General features: G+C 49.5%; 1 protein-coding gene across 17 annotated transcripts in view; it reads right to left on the reverse strand.

The window, feature by feature from the left end:
- Positions 1 to 24,073, reverse strand: part of EHMT1 (euchromatic histone lysine methyltransferase 1) — a 114,982-nt gene that overhangs the window by 14,636 nt on the left and 76,273 nt on the right. For 9 of the 17 annotated variants that reach the window (XM_062640282.1, XM_062640287.1, XM_062640288.1 and 6 more), the window contains 16 exons: positions 23,729 to 23,917; positions 22,529 to 22,609; positions 20,378 to 20,651; positions 18,392 to 18,523; positions 16,094 to 16,239; positions 13,331 to 13,474; positions 11,574 to 11,800; positions 10,726 to 10,890; positions 10,173 to 10,255; positions 8,613 to 8,719; positions 6,727 to 6,849; positions 4,121 to 4,222; positions 3,266 to 3,370; positions 1,707 to 1,861; positions 739 to 906; positions 211 to 355 (listed from right to left, as the gene is read on the reverse strand). In XM_062640282.1, coding sequence (XP_062496266.1) covers positions 211 to 355; positions 739 to 906; positions 1,707 to 1,861; positions 3,266 to 3,370; positions 4,121 to 4,222; positions 6,727 to 6,849; positions 8,613 to 8,719; positions 10,173 to 10,255; positions 10,726 to 10,890; positions 11,574 to 11,800; positions 13,331 to 13,474; positions 16,094 to 16,239; positions 18,392 to 18,523; positions 20,378 to 20,651; positions 22,529 to 22,609; positions 23,729 to 23,917 — 2,346 coding nt within the window. The remainder of the gene's footprint in view (positions 1 to 210; positions 356 to 738; positions 907 to 1,706; positions 1,862 to 3,265; positions 3,371 to 4,120; positions 4,223 to 6,726; positions 6,850 to 8,612; positions 8,720 to 10,172; positions 10,256 to 10,725; positions 10,891 to 11,573; positions 11,801 to 13,330; positions 13,475 to 16,093; positions 16,240 to 18,391; positions 18,524 to 20,377; positions 20,652 to 22,528; positions 22,610 to 23,728; positions 23,918 to 24,073) is intronic. The other 8 variants (XM_062640293.1, XM_062640280.1, XM_062640278.1 and 5 more) reach the window with 7 other exon arrangements.

Here is a 24,073-nt window from a genome sequence, read left to right on the forward strand (position 1 = left end):
CACAGCTGATCACAGGGATTAGCTTAAGTGCTGGAAGAGAAATAAAGCAGAATCCCATCTCCTAGAGAAAGAGCTGGAGTTTAGGACTACAGCCTTAGCTGGAATTTGATGGCCATATTAGGAGCAGACATTCCCATTTGAATGTAAACCCCATTCTGAGGTGCAGCACACCAGGACAGGATACCCACGTGGCTATGCAAGGTCCCTCACCTGTAAATGGGTGATGTTTCTATCAATGTCCATTGGGGAGGTGACACAGTTCTGTGAAACGTATTTGTAGTTGCTAGGACAAGGCTCACTGTCCACAGAGTTGACACAGGGAATGGGGATCCGCTCATAACCCCGGGCGATGTCTCTGTCAGTGGGAGAAAGAGAACTGTCAGAGAGGAAAAGCTCCCCTGTAAAAGGGCCCATTCAACTGCCATCCTGGGGCAGAATTACTGGCTCTGGTCACTGAGCACTCAAAGCCTAAAGCAGCTCAGACCAGCAGAGAGTTCATTTTTTTCCACCCCGTCTTACAGATAGTTCTTTGTGCTTGTCAGTATTTCCATTTGGAGGATGAATTTACAAACCAGGGTCTGAATCAGCATGTGCGTAGCTCTTGCTAAGCTCAAACTGACCTTCACACCAGTTTAAAAGGCTAAGCGTGCACTTGCAGTTCTTTCTTAAACCAGACCCTCAGCCTCCCTCACGGGGCTCTATTTCATGACCCCCAAGCAAAGCCAGATGTATTCTCACCTGCTCACAACCTTCTCTATCTGGACAGGCTTCTCAGCAGATGATTCTTTGAGAGTCTTGTTCATCTGTAGGGCCACCCAGACCTGAGAGTTAAGGCTGGAGCATTGGAGTGGGGTCTCACCCTCCTTGTTCTTTAAAGTGACATCTGAGCCACGGGAAAGAAAGAGACTGCAAAAGAGCAAGACAGAGTAAGCATCTCCTGAGAGAAACTCTGCAAGGGGAAAACAAGCTGAATCACATCCTCCAGGAGCCCTTAAGGGGCAAGGAAGGATCTGTAGTAGTGAATAATCACCTGAGTTCTCCTTATTAAACATGGTTCAATGAATCCTTCTATGTGAAGGTGCTTGCAGAAGCCACAGACTTGAGCTCTAGGCACTCATGAGAGCTCTGGGCAAACCTTGCCTTGCTTCAGGCATGACAGGTACTCTGCTGGTACAAGCCTAACTTCACACAGGCTTGAAACTCTCTCTGGCAGGGAAAGATATGGGGTGGAAATGAAAAAGTCCCACAGGAAACTGGTGCTGGACTTGGCCCTTGTTTAGACTCACCGGTTTTTGGTGAGTACCCAGGATGACTATTCATAGCAGTGATGGAGCAAAGGGAAAGCCCTGTTACCATATTATGCCATGCCAGTTATGGGGAGAAAAAAAGCAAGCTTTAATCAAGGATGCCTGTGGCCTTTCTGTTGGGAAGCCCAGGCTGAGCAGAGCCCCTCAAACCTCTGCCCAAGACTCCAGCACCACTCGTTTCTTGCTCTGCTTTCCACCAGCTCTAGCAGCAGCTTGTATTTCAGACCCATTGCCCCTAGGAGCAGGGTAATGGAGAAACGAGCCCTCCATCCCCATCCTGCTTTGTGCTTAGACCTCAAAGGCATTTCAATGGATCTCCTGAGCTTGCCAGCCAGTAACCAGGCAGAAAGGAGTGACCAGGGGAAGGGAGAGGAGCAGCAGGGCTGGAGCTGTACTTACACTACACACTCATAGCGATTCTCTCTGGCTGCAATATGCAGGGGCGAGTCGCCGTGAATATTCACTGCATGTAAATCACACTTAGCAGCCAGCAGGATCTCTGCTATGTCAACACAGCCAGAAAAAGCAGCCCAGTGCAAACAGATATTTTCCTCCTGGGGGGAAAGAGAACAGAGCAGAGGCTGTTTAGTGCATTAAACCCCTATTGCTTTGGGATCCGTCATCCTTAGCTCTACACCTGCAGCATGCAACATGTGGCTTGCAGTCTTTTTCCTTCTGAGTGGGACTGCCAGGGTGGGCAGGGAAATCTCTGCACAGACAAGCAGGGAGTTCTCACTCCAGCTGCCTCCAAGTACCAAGGATGGGGAGGCTGCACACAAAGTGGTCCATTGCCTACCTTAGACACGCAGGCAAATCATCTGTCTCTAAGCTACAAACCAGTCTCAATCTATCCATGAGAGAGGTGGCAGACATGAACCAAGATGCTGGAAAAGGCTAGAAGCTGAGCTTCCCCAGCCCAGCCAACAGGAAAAGTCAGCATGCCTCCAGTGCTACAGAACTAAAAAGAGCACAGCACGAGCTATAGGACTATGAAGGTGCTAGAAAAGAGAACCACGAGCCACAGGGAGAACAATCAATTCGACTTCAGGCAGCTCTTAAATACTGAATGTACTCATCTCTCACTAGCAGCACTGGAAATAGCTGAACACTCATCTTTTTTGATGGAGGTATTTTAAGCAATGATACTCTGTTTTCAGTTCCAGTGCAATTTGCAGCACACTTCGAACCCTTCCCCATGACAAGCTCTGAAGACATCGATTAAAACAGTGCAGTGATAGTAATGATCAACTCTTGTCTATTTCTTTCTAAGCAAAAATAAAGCAAATCTTGGAGTGATTGCAACTTAGATCCTTCCTTAAATGGGAGGCTACTGACATGCACCATGGAGTGGAGAGGCCTGTTTCTATATAGCTTCTGCCTCCCAGTGTTGCAACATCTAGGTAAAGAAAACCCTAATCACATCACATACAAAAAAAATTCACCCTGTCGGCTGCACACCACATGATGCTACACCTGGACTTGCTACTCTGCCTTGCACAGGCTACTGCTGAAGGTACTGCTTGCAACAGGAACACAATCAAAAGCATTTCTCCTGGAGCTTGATGGTTCCCAGCACAATACCTGAAGGGGCCGACAAGAAATCTGGAGAGGGGCTTTGGACAAGGGATTGTAATGACAGCACAAGGGGGAATGGCTGTGAGCTGGTGGTGGGTGGATTGAGCTGAGCTCTTAGGCAGAAGCTCTTCCATGTGAGGGTGCTGAGGCGCTGGCACAGGGTGCCCAGAGAAGCTGTGGCTGCCCCATCCCTGGCAGTGTTCAAGGCCAGGTTGGACACAGGGGCTCGGAGCAAGCTGCTCTAGTGGAAGGGGTCCCTGCCTGTGGCAGGGATTGGAACTGGGTGAGCTTTAAGGTCCCTTCTAACACAAACCAGGCTGTGGTTCTATGATGATTCTATGATAGTGGCTGATTTCTGAAATGGATTCCAGGAAGGACCTTACGTTGTCACGGATGTTGATGTCCGACCCCTTCGCAAGCAGCAGCTTCACCAGCTCAATATGCTTGTACTCGGTGGCCCAGATCATTGGCGTCCAGCCTCCGTCATCCTGAGGAGGGCAAAAGGAAAGGGTGAGACATGCAGGATGGGCAAGAGGTCTTCTGCTGGCTTCACAATCTCCCTGGTAGCCACAGTAGGGTTCACCTTGCCCGGGAGCCACAGACCCCTTCCCTCCCTATGTTTGTCTCATCACTCTTCTTCAGTCTCTGCTGCTGCAGGAAGAGGTCCCTCAGGGTCCTGCAGAGCCCAGCACCATTTGAACCAACATGCCTCAGCAGGCTGGAGTTCATTCGTAGCTGGCAATGGATCTCCAGGTCATTCAAACACTGTCCAAAAGGCACAAGGAACATCCATCTTGGGTAAGAGCTATTGCAGAGCTCCCTGAGAAGCCCAGGGGTGGTGGGGTTCCCCCAGAACCAGGAACCCAGATGCAGTGCTGCCTCACCCCACGGCAATGGATAAGGTCTGTGACGACAAGGGCCAGGCTCAACCCATCCCACACCATGTCCATGATCCCACCATTCCCCCGCTAGGGAAGAGCACAGTGACTCCCTTGAACAACAGGCTCCGCCAGCAAACTCCGAGTCAAGGAGAAACTGCAAATCAAGGCACGTGCAAAGAAAGTTTCCATGGGGCCAGCGGAGGGGATTCACCTTCTCTGATGGACCGGGATGCCTATGGCACTGTCACCACAGAATGTTCTTCAGGTGCCTCCCAGGACTGTCCTTGAGAAACACTGCTGAGCCTTGAGTCCCTGACCTGAGCGAAGCAGCTCCTGCCCCTCGCAGAAAGAACTCACCTGGCAGTTGACATCCATCTTCCCGTTGGAGAGGAGGTACTGAACAACATCATAGTGCCCCTTCTTGGCAGCCAAGTGCAGACACGTGGAGCCCTCTGCATCCTGGACACAACCACAGAACAAGCACTCAGAGGACACCTCTTCCCAGCATTTCCCATGTCTGTACAACCCCAGTGATCCTCAGGAACACCAGAGAAGCTCCCAGATAGAACAGAGGGCTCCAAAAACCCCCCAGCTGCTGTGAAGGAGGCAAGAGAGCAGGAGCCAATGCCAGCACTGAGCAGAGGGAGCCTTACACAAAGCCCAGAGGTGCAACCCATGCAGAACAGGAGGCTGAGAGTGCAAAGGCTATGAGATGTCTTTTTGAAGCCTAGGGAAAGCACCAGCCCCAGACTGATGCTCCCCTTCCCCAGCAAACTCCTTCCAATGCTTCTCCATGTGCTGGGGAGCCAAGGGAGGCAGAAATCCCTTACAGAGGAGGTGTTTTCACTTTACATCAGAAAAGGAGCCTCGTCTCAACCTGAAATGTTCCATTCATACAGGTTTTTTGCTGGATTTTATTAGCACAAGGCCTTATCCCAGCACCCAGAAGCAGGGCAAAGGGGTGTCCTGCTCCTGAGAGACCAAGTCCCCAGCATGCCCGCAGCTGTCTGCTGAGACAGGAGATGAAAAACAGCCACAGGCTGAAAGGAAAAATGCCTCTGGGAGCTGAGAATACAGGGTCTGGAGGAGATGGACAGGCTGTGAGTCACGACGGGGACACTCCCACATTAACACCAAAGATCGCAGTGGCTGGAACCTGATTTTGATCAGGCCTTTATATCCCAAGAGCTTAGCACCGAGCAAGGCCCAGAGACCAGGAAATGAGGGGCAGGAAATGAAAGACTGAAAAGCAAAATGACTGCCTCCAGCCCAGCCCCTGGAAGAAACATGGGAGGAGAGAGCTTCCACATGGAGCTGATCGGGGAGTGTGGCACAGGGCTAGGGAGCAACCCCCAGGCAAGGACAGGACATCTCGGGTCAGGAGTTACAGTGGGGGCTTGTTGGGGTGAAGAAGGAGCTCCTACACCCTTACAAGTGCCACACCTGAGCAATACGACAGCTTCCCCCTTAGGCTAGCATGAGCCAAGTGCAGCTTCTCAACCCTGTGTAGAGCAGACACACATTAATATCATTTTTACCTAAATGTCTAATTTAGATTAGATATTAGGAAAAAAATTCTTCCCTGTGAGGGTGCTGAGGCGCTGGCACAGGGTGCCCAGAGAAGCTGTGGCTGCCCCATCCCTGGCAGTGTTCAAGGCCAGGTTGGACACAGGGCTTGGAGCAAGCTGCTCTAGTGGAAGGGGTCCCTGCCCGTGGCAGGGGTTGGAGCTGGAGGAGCTTTAAGGTCCCTTCCAACACAAACCAGGCTGGGGTTCTATGATTCTAATAACCAAGTTTCTGCAGGTTTTGTGTGGGCTTTTGCACCCCATCAACAGCTTCACCTGGGGTCTGAGAAGCTCCCCCAGCACCCCTCAGCTCCCTGTGCTGGGCGCACACCACAGCAAGCTCATGTTTGGACTTCTCATTGGAATGGCTGGAGCTGATTTTAAGCTGCAGTGTTGCTGCTTTCAAACTGATGACTAATTTGGTGTGAGAAACTAATTAACATAATAAACTAGTCTAGACTTCAGACGTGATCTCAGGCTTCTCATTTGCTGTTGCAAGCTCTCCTTTGCCTTCAGAAGAAAAAAAAGACTTCTTTTCACTTCCTCAGGAATAAATCAGGCAAGAGGTATCTGGGTCGCTCCAAGACACTTGCAACCCACACGTGCCTGTCCTACCTTTTCCCCCTTCTCAGCTCAGAACCAGGCTCTCATGGGTCTGTTTAAGGCTTGGGGCAGGCAGCACCTTGTGCAGTCCTCCTTGTCCTACCAGCTCCCTCATGAAAAGAGCATCCCTGCCCAGCTGTACCCTCCAGCAACAGCAGAGGATTGTGCCAATAGCAGCAGGTTGCAACAATAAGTTCACGTGGGGAGGGCTCCTGAGCTCCAAATAGCATCTGATGTAGGGGACTAATACATGATCTGAGTATTTTATAAGACTGTAACGTAACCAGAGCATGCTACAGGCAAACAGACAGCTGCGTTTTATTGTCCTGCTTCAAATTAAAGGGTAGAGTTTGAAGATGGGGTACAATTTTGCCACAGCAGCGTGACTGCAAGAAACCACATGGCAGTCCTTTGGAAAGCAAAGCTTCCTCTGTCATTTCTGCTGGTTTGGCAAGCACAATTACCAGCCCGTTTTAAAATGTCACCCCAAAAGTCTCATTATCTACAAAGAAAACTCCAAAGTAACTGCAATGGATTCCAGTAGCCCCGGCTGAACTCAAACACCTCCTACATTCGGTGCCACAAACTTCATGTAGCCAGTGGCAGCACTTGCCCCAAAGTGCTCACAGCCAGGATACTGCACCACTCCAACAACCATGGCCTTGTCAAGCCTTCATGCCCAAGACAAGCAAGTCCACCTCCCCTCTGCCTATGCACTTCCACCCAAGACCTATCAAGAAAGAAATGGTGGACAAAGGCTTCTTCAGGAGAAAAAGATAAGAAAACAATTGGTACCTTAGGATCTACAAGTGCTCCAGCCTTGATAAGGTATTTCACAGTTTCCAGATGGTTGTTTTCTGCTGCTTCCATCAGTGGGGTCCTCTGGTCTTCAGAGCAGGAGTCGATATTAGCACCAGCCTGTTAGGAGGCCAAGGCAGATACAAGGACAGTTACAATCACTGCTGGTGAGCAGAGGAAGGATGTGTGAGGAGTGATTTAGTAGCAAGTTTTTTAACTGAAATTTAGCCATATTGAGCAGGGGAGAAGAAAAGAAAAAGGAAATAAACCCAAGAAAGACAGTGCAATTCCACCTGGTTTGGGAACCAGCACACAATGCCTGCCCTCCCCCCTGCCTTCTACAGCCAGTAACCAGGGCATAAGGAAGCCAACAACCGGTATTAAATAGCTCTTGTTATTAATGGATTTTGTACTGCTACTTTCTAGGTATCATTTGGGAAAAATGAGCTTCCTCCTTTCTCCAGCAGCTTTGATTTCCCTGGTCTGTAATTTCTATGGACACAATGAACAAAGCAGCCAGCTCTTCTCTATGTCACAAGCAGCGGGAACAACTTGCTGATTGCAACAGAGGTAGAAGCTGTAAAAATACTCCTGGAGATTGTCTAGCTATTCCTGTGCAAGTCAATGGCAATGTTTCTGCAGAGGTCTCTGAGCATAGGTCAGTTCAGTTCTCAGTTGAGCATGGAGTGCCTTGAACCAAAATCTTACTCTTTTCCAAAGTACTCCTGTGTTGTGTGTCCTGCCTGCTTTAACTCTTTAGCTTAGCTCAGGAACCCACCCAACACCTAAAACCAGATCTCTGAGATAGCCCAACTGCTGGCAGGTCACACATGCAGGTACACGTGTGAAGCACAGACTTGCTTACAGCAGCGACATGCTGACTCAGGTTCACCCCTTCCAGGTGCCTCCCACTGACTGCATGTGTTTTGTTCACTTTAAAATAGCAGGAGCTACTTAAACCAGACCTGAGAAGATGCATTTCAAGTTTAACAAGCTGGGGACATGCCCAGCCAAATCCTGTTCTACTGCAGTAGTCAGACATGAGGGAAGAGACAAGATGATGAAGGATTCTGGAAACAAACCAACTCTACTGATACTTAATTTAAGTTGTTTGTAGTAGCTCAAACATTTTACTCCTTTTACTCATACAAGTCACTCTGCTGTCTTCACATGCAGTAACCTGAGTGAGAGCAGCAGGGTAGGCCCATAGCTGCATCTTCAAACAGCACTTTGTAAGTCTCTGACTCCTGATGCTGAAATGCAGGAACCCAGAAGGCTTGTTCTCAAAGCCATGGCATTGCTGCTTTCTCAAGAGCCCTTTAAGGTTTCCCAGTCACACAGGGTAAACAGAGCATCCCTCCAGTCACTCCAGGTGATAAATGGCAGGACAAAAAGGAAAAACTTTAAACTTTTTAAACCTTTCTTTTTCCTTCACATCATTTTGGAGTGGATTCAACAAAAGCACCCCTATGTCTTCGACCATCTTCCCTCCATTAGAATCCAAATCTCAGACAAGCAGCTAAACTTGCATCTGCCCTTCTCTCCTTCCCACATGCAGGACCTTTACCCTGTAGAGGAAAATCCTGCTGGATTTACTCAAGTTTTGATGGCAGGGAAGACAGACGCTGGCTGCCAGGCTCCAGAGCCTACCTGCCTTTGTCACAAGGAGCCTCTTGGCAGCACCTTGCAGATGCCCTGCAGACTGCCTGCGGTTCACCTGTGCTGGCATATCTGGCAGCGCACCACTGCTGGATGAGATGGGCACATAGGCTCCTACACGCTGCACAGTGCCCTGCACTGAAGCTTCACATACTTTTGCCATGTGGGCAGGAGACCAGAAACCACAGAAAATGGCTTGTATAGCAGAACAAGTGGAGACAGACCTGAATCAGCATATGGCAGATGTCCACATGGCCAGACTCGGCGGCAGCATGGAGAGGGGTTCTCTTACTCTGATGCTCCATTTTAAAGTTGGGGTCAATGCCGTCCACTGGAAAACAGAGCAGGGATGTGTTCAACCACCATTCAGAGATGAGAGAAAAGGGTAACAGAAGAACCAGGTCTCAACTAAATCCTTTTAAAGGACAGGTTCCTGGCCCATCCTCAGCCCTTCTCATGTCTCACTACCCATTCACGCCAGAAAACCCTCATGGCACCCATGGACATTCAATATGCAACAGCCCTCAAACCAAGAGCTTCAGAAGTTTAAAACCTTTAAGCCATCACAATTTCTATACAGGCCTTCTCCTTCTACACAGAGTGTCTCCCCATCCCTGGCAATGTTCAAGGCCAGGTTGGACACAGGGGCTTGGAGCAAGCTGCTCTAGGGGAAGGTGTCCCTGCCCGTGGCAGGGGTTGGAACTGGATGAGCTTTAAGGTCCCTGACAACACAAACCAGGCTGGGATTCTATGATTCAGATTCACAATTCACCATTTCTCAGTGCAACAAAACCAACAAACACTATACAAAAAGGAAAACAAAAAAACTGCTTTGTTTAAAGCAAGAGAAGTTGGAAACACCAAAGAGTCAGAACCACCTGGCCTAATCACTAGTAAATCCAATTAATAGCAGTGATCCTCGCTGCATCCTTGCAAACACAGGGCTACAAAGTGGATGGAGCTTCTCCAACTACCAGAAGCTGGGGATGTGACCAGAGACTCTCACAGCTGTGCAAAGACTGACAGATTATGATGACAGCCAGACAAAGATGTCTGGGCATGATAACATGTTGCATATGATGAGGCTGTAGTTAAATATCAATGAGTAACACTTTTGTGCTATTGAAGACACGAACAATGAAGCTAACACTTGGTAGATGGAAAAAAAAGAAGAATCTGATAAATGAAAAGAACAGAAAGCATCCAAAAATGTACTGCAAAGTACTAGAGTGGAAAGGAAATGATCCCAAGGAAACAGTGTGTCCTTCAAAAGGGAGATTCCTCAGGAATATTTGTGGGTAAAAACAAGCTCAGCAGCTAAAAGTCATCTGGTGACAGACAACTATGTACCCCCTAAACAAACCCTTTGTATTGAAAGGCTCTTCCTTTCTGCTCTGCTGCTGATGGACCTCACCATAAGCTGACTCCCATCTTTTTACCTCCCTACCGGATGCAAGTACCTAACCATCCCATTGCATGGAGAGGAAAAGTTCCATCAGACTAGAAACATTACATGTAGGTGTTTTGGGGACAGAAAGAGCTTCTCTGGATAAAACTGGGCCCAAATGTAGAAACAAGCTGGGAGCAGGTCCGCATTTCACAGAAAGATGAAGCCATTTCCAGTGACACATCACTTGCAGAAATGGCTTTCTCCTCCAACTCCACTCACAAGGGGCAGTGGGGAAGATGACGTGCTGCCATGCTGGGAAGTGGACTCTGGCAGCTGCCTGGCAGGAGCTGGGAGTACTGCCAGACACACAATGTCCTGGGAAGGAGCCACCTACCCAGCATAAGCAGGACTTTTTGTAGCTCTCCTTGCCTCGCAGAGAAGTACAACTGCTTGGGATGGAACCGTAACTTCTTGGGCCTGCAGGAGTGGGAAAAAGAGGCACAATTAATACCCACTGAAGAACATTTTTGGCATCTCACCCCATCCCACTGCTAGCCCATGCGCATGACAAAGTGTGTTCCTGCGGAACACCTCCGGAGCACCAGCAAAACACAGAACAAGGCTCCAGAAGGAGATCTAAAGATCCAGTTCCAGCTGCAGCCAGCCTTGTTCTAATGAGAACTGTTACCCATGAGTGCTGCTCATCAACAAATTCTGGGTATTACAACTGTAGCTATGGTTGGAGGGCAGTGAAAAACTAAATCCTCCAGACAAATCACTGAGAGCTATAACTGTTCTGAATCAGTCATTGGGGGGGGTGACAAATGACTGAAGTGAACAAGAAAAGGTCTGAGCGGGACCACCATCCACAGAAGCTAAATCTCAGTCTCCTACTAGGTTAAGCAACTTTGCTGGGAATTGGAGAGACACAATGGTCTGTTTCTTACTTTTCCGAGTCCAGGGCAATCAGGGCACTTTCCAGAGTTTCTTTAACTGGTCCCTGGGTCAGGCTGGTAGAAGGCTTTGGGAAAACTGAAGACCCAGCTATGTCAAACCCCTCAGCAGCTGAACTTTCTGGCTTGTCTTCCTCTGACAACCGCGTCCCAGTGGCACTGAAGAGACAAAATGAGAAACAGCCAAAGCATAACCATTAAAAATACCCAGCAGTATGGATCTCGTGCCAAAGAAGGGAAGGAAATGGAGTTTAAATAAGTGTAAGTGAAATTGAAACACAAACCAATGTATTTTACAGCCTTTCTGGTAAGAACTTGCCCCAGGAAGTTGCACTGCCTATGAGTATATTTTGATGTATTCTGTGCTACAGGAAACCAAGGAATGTGCGGAAACAAGGAACATAAAGGCCACCAGAACAGATCAGACAGAAGTCAGAGCACTATTCAACACACGGACGGCTGTTTTTTTCCTCTGCATTTTCATCCTCTCTTTATACTTGTGCCAATTTGTGCAGGGCAGGAGCTACAGCTAGGTGTTGCCTCAATTTCCCTGTCACTTAGCAGACCTGGCGACATAAACTTATTCCACTCTTATTCCATTCTTAACAATAAGAGGAAGGGATGGTTTTGACTCCTGAACCCCTCCTATCTTCATAGCTCACCCTGCAGCCACTGCACTCTTCTCCAACACAGCAAGCAACACAAAACACACCTGCAGATTCCTGCAGCTGAGTTTGGCTTGTCAGAGAAGGAGCAGAAAGCACTTTGCTCCATCAGGAGCATCCAAATGCAAAGCATGGTCTGGCACAAGATTTGAGATCACTGTGTGCTCCCAGGCTCACCTCCCTGTCGTGGTGTCAGCCCTTCCCTCCACAGAAGCTGGTTTCTGCTGCTCGTAGGTCAGGGACACCGTTGAGGTTGTGTCTGCTTTTGCTATTGTCACCTCCTTTGCCTTGGAGGCCTCTTCCCCGCAGTGTGGGCAGTAGCTCATGTCGTTGACCTGGGAGGCACAGTTCTTATGGAAACGGTGGGAGATGCTGCTCTCCGGCTGACACTCCATGAAAGTGCCCTAAAAGAACCATAGAGAAGAAATTCACACCTTGGTCACTTCGTGCCTTACCCCTTCCACATGCTTCATCCACAGATCTCTTAAACACTTCATTCATCACCACTCTTGTCCCTGGCGCTTCCAATACAGTAAGCAAGCACTGCCACTTCTTTAGAAGAGAACAAAACCAAGTTAATGGGGAAAAAACTTGGTTAAGGACTGCAAAGCAAGTTCTTTAGCTGTGCTTGGGAAACAGAAGCAAGAAGTTCCGATTTCCAGCTCTTTCATCTAACGCTTAAGTTCTCGCTTATGCTCCCAGAAGTGCCAGTGTACTGTAAGGATGCCCCAAAACTGGAAGAGAAAACTTCAGACCTGTGTGCTAAGGCAGCATTAACACTACCCGACCAAGCTGTGCACCAACCATTCCAGGACCTCCATGAGCACAAGTAAACCAGCTCTTAATCCCCATGTAACCTCAAGTATGTGACTTCTCTGCCTGGCCCCTGTCTGCTGTTTAACCCCAACAACGTGGCTGACTGCTCCTTCAACAGACTTGCCCTAAAATTATTTTCCCTTTCCAGCAAAGTGTTTCAAACTGAACTGAAGGACCCCAGAACTCAGAGCCCTGTGATATCCGTGCTACCTGAAGCCCTGCTGTGCTCTGTGCTCTTAGTGATGGAGAGCACAGACAAACCCCCCCAGGTTTACCTGTGAGCTATGGGAACTACATGAACCACGGCTGGTCACTGAGATGTACAAGTGTGTGAGAAAAGACTAGTTAAACCCCACTCTTCTCCTGAATTCATGGCCCTCCCAAGCAATCTAATTAACTCTGTATCAACTCTGCGAAATGCCTTGAAGGGTTTTGTGGATGTTAGCCATTAAATGATCTTTGACTCAGCATGGAACCCCAGGATGGCTCCATTTACACAGCAATGTTTGAGCCTGCTGTAGCATCTTTCATTGATTCATCTTCAAGAACACTGGCATCAGACTATTAATCCTCCTCACACCCGTGAGGCCCTCAATTGGTGTTTTTCAGCTTTACCAACAGGGAAACTAAGATGCTGACAAAGTACTGGACCATTAAAAGCCTCAGTGGCAGAGGTGGAAGATCTCAAACACTGCCTTGTTCCAGTGCCATCACTCAGGTTCCCATCTAAACCATCATGGGCAGGTGGGGGAACACTGATGTGTGCACACAGATTCATTTACAAACCAAGCTAATACAATTTCCGATGCAATTGATCTGTACACAGAAAAAAAAACAACCCAAACAATCCTTGTTCCAAAGAAATTCCTACGGCAAAACTTCCACTGTGCCAATTCCCAGTGAAAACCCTTCAGTAACACTCCTTGGGGTCTCCAGGAAGATAAAGGTGACAATTGCAGCTACACGTTCCTGTTTGAAAACACCACCTGATGTGCTGTGGAACAAGGTGGAGCTGATGCCAGGAAGTCAGTAAACCCCTGTAGGCACCACTTCCACCTTCAGCTCTTCCAGCTACTGCGACAGGTACCCCCTTCCCTAGATTGAGAGCACGGACTTACTGCAGTGCAAAAGTATCCACAGCCAGGGCAACACTGGTGTTTCACCATCCTCCCTCTATGGTCCTCACACAGCACCAAAAGCTGGACTTTGTTAGACGGGCGCATCAGTTCATACTTAACCACACTGTTTGTGCATCGGCCCAGCTGGAACAGGAGAAATTAAAGGAAATGAAATTACTGGAGACCAAAACACTCTCTGTGCTTGTGCGGAGGAAGATCCTGCACGCTGCCTTGGTGAGCCCTGGCTTGTTCACAGTAATTCAGACGTGTGCCAGATAGCATTAGCAGTGCAGCAGGAAGCTGGGAAAGCTGCTCTCACAGGAAGAAATGCATCATTTACTAACTAACATGCATGTGGACCCTGAGTCGTTTGTTCCTCGCAAGAAAAAAAGGGCTTTAACTGGAAATAGGCAGCAGCCAAGCAGCAGCAGAAGGGGCAGTCCCAGGGGCCTGACTCACCCAGCACAGCTCTCGGCTCACCAGGAAGAGCTGGGTGTTGGTGACCACGAGAACAAGACCATATGCACTAAATCTTGTTACTGCTCAAAAGTTAAGTCACAGGAAGATAAAGGAAAAAGTAATTGCTCTTCATTGCCAGTGAAGTTATCATCTCTGCTGGTTCCAGCACTGGTCCCTGCCCACACCACAGGGGTGAACAGTGAGAGCTCCAGGTGTTTTCTGAAGGGTTTCACCAATGTACAGCTCTGGGCTTTAAAAGCTGCCTTCTGTTCACTACCCTGTTCTGTTAAGACAGTGGGCTGCATAACTGGGATTCACTCTTCCCAATCAGTGTTACTCAGAAGCATCAGCTCTTCCTCCCGCTGTCCCCAGTCACACAACCACAACCTCTGCACATCCCAGTTGCCACCTGCATGACACAACGCTGTCTGGGTTCCCCAAGTTCCCCCTGATAACAACCTTGGCTTCCCCAGGTGCTTGGCAAAGGACAGTTACAGAAATACAAACGTGAAAGGCTGCTACAAGGACATGTCCCTGCTGAAACCAGTGCACCATTTACTGTGTGCTGCCATAGAGCCCATGGGGAACACGGTGCCTGCTCATCACCAACAGCCTGTCTGAGCTGAGGTTTCATTTTGCTGCTTTTTCTCAGCAAAACTAGACTTCCTCTCCAGTTTTTGTTTTAAACTCCACTTCTGCACAATCAACACCCCTGCCAAAAGACAGGATGGATTTTAACTTTGGCTCATCCTTCACCCCTCATATCTTTGATCCAACTTAACGCAAATTCCACTGCAAAGTCTACCTGTGGTTTGGACACCTTGGCTACACTCATCACTGAGACACCCAGAGCCCCGGGGCTGCAAGGGTGGCCAGAGAGGACCATGCTTTGATTTCTGCTTAGGAGCTGAGGAAATGGGATTAACACGTGCAAAGCTGCATGTCCCAGTGAGGCAGTCCCTGCATCATCATGTCACGCTGTATTACTTGTTAGAAACTCTAATGGAGTACAAAATGATCAATTGCCATTTTCCAACCATCAGAGAGTGCAGCAAGGTGCTCAGCACTGTTTCTAACATTCTCCAAGGACATGACAGGCTGGAGAACCCACTATTCACATGGATAACATAACATCTATGAGTCACTTATCCCACTATGAAAAAGAATCTGACATAAAGCATGGCATTTGCTATTCCTGTCTGATTTAACCAGGGTCAGAACTGTCAAACCACTACAGAGACAAGGAGAAACTCTTTCATATACCTTTAATTTTACATTTAGAAGCCCTGGGGTCCCCCTCTCCCGAGTGTCCAGAGCATTCTCTCTTTAATGAATCTATTTGGAAATTCCTTTCTCTATAGATATCACCAAGTACTAACAGAAGCAGAACTGGGCTGCCAGTCCTTTATTATTTCTTGATTATTCCTTTCTCCCTCCATCCAGCCTTCTCCTGGGATCCTAGAGGAGAACTAGGGATATTCTCACTCCTTATTCTACTACCAGCAAGTACCAGAGCACTGCAGTGTGACTGCAGCTCAGCTGAAGCTTAAAGGAAACCCAAGTGCCACCCAGTAAAAGGATGATCTCCCAAGACTGTTCCTGTCCTGCAGCCTCACTTTCCAGACTCTGGGAAGGAGTCACTTCTGCCACTTACTTCCACACTTCTGGTCCTAGCAGGAATCAAGTGGCATGTGGACCAAAAGGCATCGAGTGTGATCGTTTCAGCCAGCCAGACCTGGAGGCTGCACAGGGTTGCCTGCACAAGAAGCTTTGTAACAGAAGCCTCTTAGTGAAGGAGGAGGAGGAGGAGAGGGGAAGACTGGGGCAGAACGAGCTGGTGGTGAGCGTGCCAAGTTCCCAAAACTCAAGAGCTGAAGGGCTGCATCAGCTCCTTGGTAGTCAAGGGAAACCAGCTCTGAGCTTCCTCTCATTGGGTTTTCTCTCTGTGATCATGCTGATGTATTTTAGCTCACTTGGCCTGAAGTGTGGCAGTTCCATCAACCTAATCCAGCTGCACAGACCAGGACAAGCAGGAGGGATCCACCCAGAACCTCTCCTACTGCGGATCACGCCATCTCCTCCCTTTGAGGCCTTCAACCCAGCCATGCAACACATGCAGAGTGCTGGAGCCCTCAGCTTAGCGAGCAGGACGGCCCTGCTGTTGCCACACTCCAGTGGGTTCCCAGCCTAGCAGGCTCAGAGCCCTTGTGTGACCCAACACAATGTTCCTGGGACACCCTTTGATTCTTTATGTCTTTGTCCTGAGCAGCAAAGTCTGTGAGAAGCTAGAAGACAGACTCCTACCTCATTGTCCATGCTCTCTGTGGCCATGCACTGGTTGTTGGCTAGCGTGGTGATCTCTCTGCTTTTGGGGGTTTCCATTCGACAGCTACAGAGGGGGACTTCCTGGAGCCCATCTACTTCCATTGCTTCAGGACCATTGGAAAGACCTAGAATGCAGAAGACCAATAAATCAACTCTGAAACTCACTTCTAGGAGAAAGGATACATCCACCAAGCCCACCCGCGTCCTGTGGCACTTAAGCATTCCACATCCTGAAACACTCTCAAGGCATTATCCAAATCCTGTAAACCATTCTTACACCAGCTGGAGTTGGCAAAAGCATCCTGTTCTTTCCTACAGATGACTGTGCTGACATCATGAGTAGTAAGTTACAAACAGTTTACTCAGAGAAAGGAAAAGCAACGATGAAGTGCAGATTCTTATCACTCTTCCCACCTGCCCCACAACACTGCTCTGGCACTGGAAAAGTTGCTGGAAACAAGGCAGAGATGGAAATCTAAGTGGTTAGCGGAGTGATAAATAGAGAAGAGCAGGAAAGCACAAACTTCTATTTGCAGAGGCTTATTACACAGATGGGAAAACAACATTCCTGGGACGATTTGCTCTCAGCCAACCAAAATTGATTTCTTTTGGACAGGGAACAAACCAGGGAAAAGAAAGCAGCAAGATGCTCGATGTTCTTGCCTTCTCCTCATCTCTAGCTCTCAGATTCTGGACATTTCTAAAGCTATTTAAAGGTGGGCAATGGCTTTTGAGTGGGCTCACCACCAGATGTGGGGGCACAAACTGAATGTCCTTATAGTTCCTCTGGTTTCAACTCAATCTCTGTCCTGCCAACAAAAGGGTTGCTCCTAGGCCTGCACTCCTATTCTGTTCCTACACAGTCGTACCATCTCTTTGCAGTATTTTCACCACAAAAGCAAAACCTCATGTATTTATCTGCCTCTGGATTGGGTCACCCTGATGTGTCCCAAGCTATCCCTATCACAGCTCTACGATGGGATTAAGTCCCAGGGAGAAGGAAGCTCCTATTTCTTAAGCTTTTGAAAGGATTTATTTTGCTGCAAAGTGTCAAAGATTGACTTAACTCCTGAGGGAGATTCCTCTTTGGCTGCCCTGGCAATGGCACCATTCCCCCCGTAGCATCTCCCCCAGCCAAGTACAAGCCCCTTTCATCCCATAAGGAGTTTCCTTTAGCCAACAACATGCAAGCTCAAGCCTAGGGAAGGGATGGGATATTTCAAGCTATACAAGCAGAGAAAGTCCTTGCAGTTTTCATGTAAAATCCTGTCAAGATGTTAAAGGTTTAAGAGCTTTTTCTAGGACCACAAATCACAAAGCTCATCCCTCGCCTTCCGAGCTGTCACCTTCATAATCTTTCCGACATGCAGAGGCTCTGGTGAAAGCATCCCTCATCCGCACTGACCCTCCCGTGGCGGGGAACACTCCCACCTGCTCTTTGATGTGCCTCTATCAAAAGAGCCAGACAACCTCTGAAAGTGAAAGAGCGATGGGGAGGGAGGGGGTTGCAGACTGAGGGATCCAGGTCAGCCAGGAGGAGCTGGATCCGCAGTGTTCAGCACTGGGAACAGCGGCTGGGAACCAGCACCCAGGAACCTGTGTTAGCCCGTCCTCTTCCCAGGGCTGAGCAAGACTACCCAAGGGGCAGTGGCAGTGACGTGGGGAGATGCCGTATGAGCATTCTTCCAGGAATGGAGTTGTTGAGCAGGAAAGGAGGGCTGGGAGAGCACCCTGGAGCCCTTCATGGGTATCTACCAAGCTCCACCCATGCCTGGCTCCCCATCCTTGCCGCCATTCCCATCCCTATTTTCATCCCCACCTCTGTCTCCATTCCCATGCCCATTTCTGTCTCTGTCAACATCGCCATCACTGTCTCTATCCCCATCCCTTGCCTCTGTCCCCATATCCATGCCTCCATCCCACCCCTGCTTCCATCCTGTCTCCATCCCCATTCCTGTCCCATCCTGTCTCTATCCCCATCCTCATTTCCATCCTCAGCCCCATCCCTCTCTCCTCCCTGTCCCTACCTCCATCCCCATCCCCAATCCTACCCCTCTCTCCATCCCCATCCCCATCTCCATCCTCACCCCCATCCCTCTCTCCTCCCTGTCCCTACCTCTATCCCCATTCCCATCCCATTCCCATTCCCATTCCGGCTCCGCAGCCGCCAGGGGGCAGCCGGGCCCCGGTGCGCCCGGTGGAACAAAGCCCCGGTGTGGGGGTCCCGGTTCCTCGGAGCGGGGGCAGGGGGGGCTCGGTCCGGGGGGCCCCACTCACCTCCCGCCGGCGAGGAGAGGATTCCCTTCACCCGGAGATCCAGGGAATCCAGGGACACCTCCATGTACTCCATGCTGTTCTCCTGGCCAGGGCCCTCTCTGCCTCCCAAGGATGATTTATAAGCTTCGGCACCTTGATGGAAACACACACGTATTTACACTGCTAAAACCAAGGATTAACAGGAAAACACCCAACTGGCTGCAAGCATGTGCGGGTGTGAGAGCCATGTTTAAGCCAGTAGGCTGTATGCAGGCTCCTCAGAGAGGCCAAGAGTACAGATGCACATGGAATTATGGAAATGCAACATCTGGGCACGATCGACCTCTTAATTCCTCCCGTCTGATCAGACAGAATTCCCACTTCCACTTAGGCAGGTAACAACAAAAGAAGAACAAATGAGACAAGCTGTGTCTCTGAAAGGCACATCTGCCTGCTGCTGTACTGCTTCGGCTGCAGAGGCTTAAATGGCACAAGAAGGGATGAAACTAGGGCTGAGGCATCCTCCTGCCTGCAACCTGCTGCAAAGGGCTCCGGGTAACCTCCAGCCAGGCAGAGCCAACCAGCTCGTCACGGATGTCACCAAGAGGATGAGCCAGGGAACGTACAGCTTAATGGGAGGGGAAAACCAGAAAAGGGAAGTTCTGGCTCTAAGTGAACAAAGCTGCTGCTTGGGAAGAGATTGTGTGGGGATCCCTCAGAGCCTTCATGGGAATTGTCAAACTCTTTGCATTCCCTTGGCTTTGCTTCCTCTCCTGGGTTGCTTCTCCCACTCTGGCTTGGCCAAGAGACTTTCCTAAGCCTGGAAGACTGGCTGCCACCTTCACTGAAGGGGCAGCAGCCCAGTCTGCATCTGATACAAAGAATTAGCTATTAGCTCTGAATGGGATCAATGGCCTCTACTTTGTCTTGAGAAAGGGGCTGGTTTGGGAGAAAGAGGAGCAAGGCAGATGACAGCCAAACCCCAGGCACAGTCCAGAGACTGAAACGTGGTCCTTTAGCTACTTCTGGTTACTTTAGAAGTAGCCACAAATCTGCTGATAAAAAAATGGCCTGTTTGCAAAGAATTAGCAAGCACAGAATAAACCCTCTGAAGGAGATGGATGTGTGAAACCTTCAAAATGAAGCTGAAAGCACAGCTTCACTTCAGAGACTACCCACTTATTTTTACTCATGTCATTACCTTTCCTGATGAAGTGTCCCTTCCAGCCTGCACTCCTGTTCTCCCCAGCCCACAGCTCTCAGAAGACAAAGGCCACTGAAACCTCCTTTTGAGCACTGGGTAACTTGAGTGAAACAAGAACAACCACCTGAACATCACCCACACCACGAGAGGGGCCAGAGAGGCAGCTCATTACACATGCTGTGGTGCACACATAATCTGCATTATGTGTGAATATAACAACGGCCATTCCGTTCAGCGGGACAAACATCCATACAAAGCAACTGAGCATCACTGTTGGGTGGCTCTTCTTTTCCCTTCTGCATCTAACCACGCTCCCTGAGCTCATGGGACATGAGTCCACATGGACATGAGTCCACAAGGTGTTTATTTTAGATACTCTCAGGTTAAAGGGAACACATGAATAAAAAGATATTCTTCCAGCATGACAAGGATAAAGCCACCTCATGTGTTCTGCTGTCAGGGAAGATGCAAGTTCACGCATGGGTTTGTCATACAGCCCAAAAGGATGCACAGAATCATAAAATCGTTTGGGTTGGAAAGGACCTTAAGATCAACTACTTCTAACTGCCCTGCCATGGGCAGGGATGCTTCACCTTAAACCATGTTACCCAAGGCTCTGCCCAACCTGGCCTTGAACACTGCCAGGGATGGAGTATTTCCCACTTGGGCAACCTGTTCCAGTGCCTCACCACCCTGCAGAGCAGGCTCTGCAGCCAGCCATTGCCCCATGGGCCTCAGGCCCTTACCCCTCCATGTGGAAGGCTGATTTCTGTGCAATTCAGGACCAAAACACCACGAGTTACCTAGCACACTGGCTTGTTTCTTTCTATTCCTCCGTCTCCTCTTGCGGGTGGGTTTCAGCCATGGACTCTCCGTCTTTCCTTTCCTCTTCAGCAGCTTCTTCTTGACGCTGGACTCGGAGCTCTGAATAACCAGAGAGGCCACGTGCATGTAAGGCATGTTGGCAGCAGCGTCCCAGCAGCCCTTCGCGCCCATGCGGAAGAGCCTTCCCGCAGCTTGTGTTGTGTGCAAAGGCCTGAAGGGCTGGGGGTTTGCAATCAAGTGGTGCTGAGATGTCTTTACAGCGCCGAAAAGGAAACACAAGCACACGTGTGGGTGCATTTCCTGTCATTTCAAGAATGCTTCACTTTCTCTTCCATGTAGGTTCTTAACACCACACTCATCGCAGTAGTAGCCGAGCACCTCGGCGCAGCAAGGCAAGTAACAGGCACACGCACACTTCCAGCTTCTCCCCAGAAAAACGGTGGGGTTTTCCAACTCAAATATTCACACTGCTCCACAGTCGTGCTACGAAATGTCAACCAAAACCCACCCTGCACCTGAAGAGCCACCTTACAGGGTTGGGATGAACCCAATGGAATCAAACGCTACAGGAGCAGATCAGCCCCTTCCCCTGAGCAAGGAACAGGGCAGCACAGACTAGTCATGCAGCACATCTTCAGACATATTTACGTATCTAAACAGGCTGTTGGTTTAAAAAAGAAATACAGTTGTCTGGGGTGGGTTTTCAAAGTCACCATAAGAACGGGTAACCAGGCACCCGACCCTGTAAGGCAGCGTTCAACACATCATCGTAAAACCCACATTCCAACTGAACCCATCAGCTCCTGATGCTTATCCATCTCCCACCAAAGCCTACGAAAAACCTCCTGCTACCATGAAGAGTGGCTGGATCAGGCCCTACCTGCATGGGAAGCCGATGCTGCACCATGCCCTGTTATCACAGGGAGCGATACAGTGGTGCTGAGCCCTGGCTCTCTGCGGCAGCTCTGCACCGTGTCTACACTGTCCCCAATAACTGTCCCCAAGCGAGGGCTCAGTTGTGCCCCGCCACGTGGCTTACACCCATTGCATCACTCTGCTTGTGGGGGAGAGGTTTGCATTTGGGCCAGTCCCTGTCTGGGGAACCAAATGATTCACCAGAGATGTGAGCAGAGCAAAAACCACCATCTGGGATGGGGAGATCTGACCTGGGAGCTGGGACTTGACTGCAAGCTCAAGCCTTGGTTCGAGCTAACGCCACACACTGGCTTCAGCTACCCAAAGAGAGGGTCAGGCTACACAGCTCCTGCTGCTCGGTCCTCTCTGGCTCCTGTAGTGTCAGAGCACAGGGCACAGACCCTACAGAGCTCTGATTCACTTGGTAGAGTTGGTTCTACCTTCAGCAAAAACATCAAGAAATGAAGCCAAGAATTTTTTCAAGGTGACTGAAGAGTTGGGGTGCCTTAAATGCTGGCTCCTCAACTTGAGGTGCTGTGGAAAGGAGCACATTTTAAGTAAAGGGGAGGGTGGGAGACAGATACAATCAAAGAGCAACAACTGAGGTTTAAAAACTAAAGATCAGGTTCTCTTCACCTGCTAAATACAAAGCACAAATCACCAGCAGCTCATGAAAGTCTTGCCCTAGTACAAGACCAACAACCTCACAGGGAGGGACTGTCTCTCTGTGTGCTGTTTTTGCATGTCTCCCCAGTAAGATCTGCTCATCTGGTACCCTGAGGTAGCATGTCAGATCAGTGTGCATTTAAGCTCTGGGCTGGGCCAATGGGTTTGTGAACAATCCCACCTGAGCTCCACACAGAGCTGCAGGGTGTTGAGAAACCATTGCTGGCTCCTGCCTCATGCCAAGTCTGTTTCTGAAGGCTTGAAGCACTCTCAAACACTCCTAACATTCAGTGACTGACAGCACTGAACACCTTGTTGGAAACACCAAAAAAAGCCCAATAATTAGCATCAGGAAGCAATGAACTTTACCACAGATCAGGGTTGAGCACCTTGTGGAAAACATTACTGTGTGGGGGTGGTTTCAGAGTGAGTTTTGTCAGAGACATGAAACCCCACAGCTTTGTGCTCTCACTCCCTTTGGCAGGGGAGCGAAGGGAAAATTAACAACAGGGCAAAGGCTGAAAGACACAATTAGCAGCCAGGCTTACCAAGTCAGACTCATCTCCATCTTCCTCCTCCTCCAGAGACTCTACAGACTCTTGTTCCTCCTCAGACTCGCCATCGTCAATCTGCAACCACCATTTGCCCAAGAACAGAAAGAGTCAGTCAGGTCAGGGCTCTCAGAGCCAGGCTGGACAGGACTTGGAGCAAGCTGCTCTAGTGGAAGGTGTCCCTGCCCATGGCAGGGAGTTGGAACTGGATGAGCTTTAAGGTCCCTTTCAACCCAAACCATTCAAGCATTCTATGGTCCCCACACTGCACTGCTGGGCCCCCCACCCTGCAGAGCATCCCCCCACCATGCTGCAGCACCCAGGCCCAGCCTGCATGTGAACTAACATAACTTCTTTGCCAGGATGAGAACTCCAAGGCTGTTAATGCATGTCATGATACGTCCAGAAGGATGGTACAGGGGAAAACAAAATTCAAGTCCAGAAGAAAGTTTTCCAACCAAACCTTAACTTCCTTGATTATCCAAGCCCAGCCTCACACCTACACTGTCTATCATGATTTGGGAAAAAATGAACTAAATCCATTTTAGTGCTTTAGCAGCCTGTTACAAGCAAGAATAGGAATACAGCCTGGTTTGTGTTGGAAGGGACTTTAAAGCTCATCCAGCTCCAACCCCTGCCACAGGCAGGGACACCTTCCACTAGAGCAGCTTGCTCCAAGCCCCTGTGTCCAACCTGGCCTTGAACACTGCCAGGGATGGGGCAGCCACAGCTTCTCTGGGCACCCTGTGCCAGCGCCTCAGCACCCTCACAGGGAAGAGCTTCTGCCTAAGAGCTCAGCTCAATCTTCCCTCTTGCAGGTTAAAGCCATTCCCCTTGGCCTGTCCCTACAGACCCTTGTCAAAAGCCCCTCTCCAGCTTTCTTGGCCTCTTTAGGCACTGGAAGAGAACATGTCTCTTACTGGTTCAGTAAATTCCATAACTAAATATGGTGGGGGTCCTGCACCTATAGTGGACCACAGACTTATGCAGCGAAACTGAAACTGGGGGTAGGTGGGGAGATTCTCAAAGGTGCAAGAGAGAGCAGGAAATGGTCCTCCAAAGGCCTGGCTACCACTGCTGTGCTTTCTGTCTTCTTGCAGGCTAAGAAAACCTAGAACTGCCTCAACTCCTGCCATTCCCATCCCACCTGCAGTGTCCTACCCACTCCTGCAAGTCCTGCACAGGGCATGTGAATACCTTTCTGGCATTGTCTGCATCACATACGCTGTCTTTAGAGGTCCTGTTATCATCTGCAGGAAACACAGCTGCCTGTTCTGCTCCATGATCATCGTCCTCTTCCAACTCATCAGAGTCTTCCTCTTCAGAGTCTACATCTAGGCTTTCCCCATTCACATGAGGGCTGGCATCACCCAGGTCCTTTTCACTCTGAAAGTTGTCCAAGCACATGAGCCACAAAGACAACATCAATTCAGAGGACAGAGCAGCCAAATCCATCCTAGACCTCTTCTGTGCTAGGAGCCTTCAAGCTACCAGGGGAAAGCTGGCTCTATGTCCCTCCAGAGCTCTTCTAAGCTGCCAGCA

The sequence above is a fragment of the Pezoporus occidentalis genome, unplaced genomic scaffold, assembly GCF_034315485.1.
Source record: "Pezoporus occidentalis ecotype Australia unplaced genomic scaffold, CSIRO_AGI_Poc_V1 ctg64, whole genome shotgun sequence".
NCBI lineage: Eukaryota > Metazoa > Chordata > Aves > Psittaciformes > Psittacidae > Pezoporus > Pezoporus occidentalis.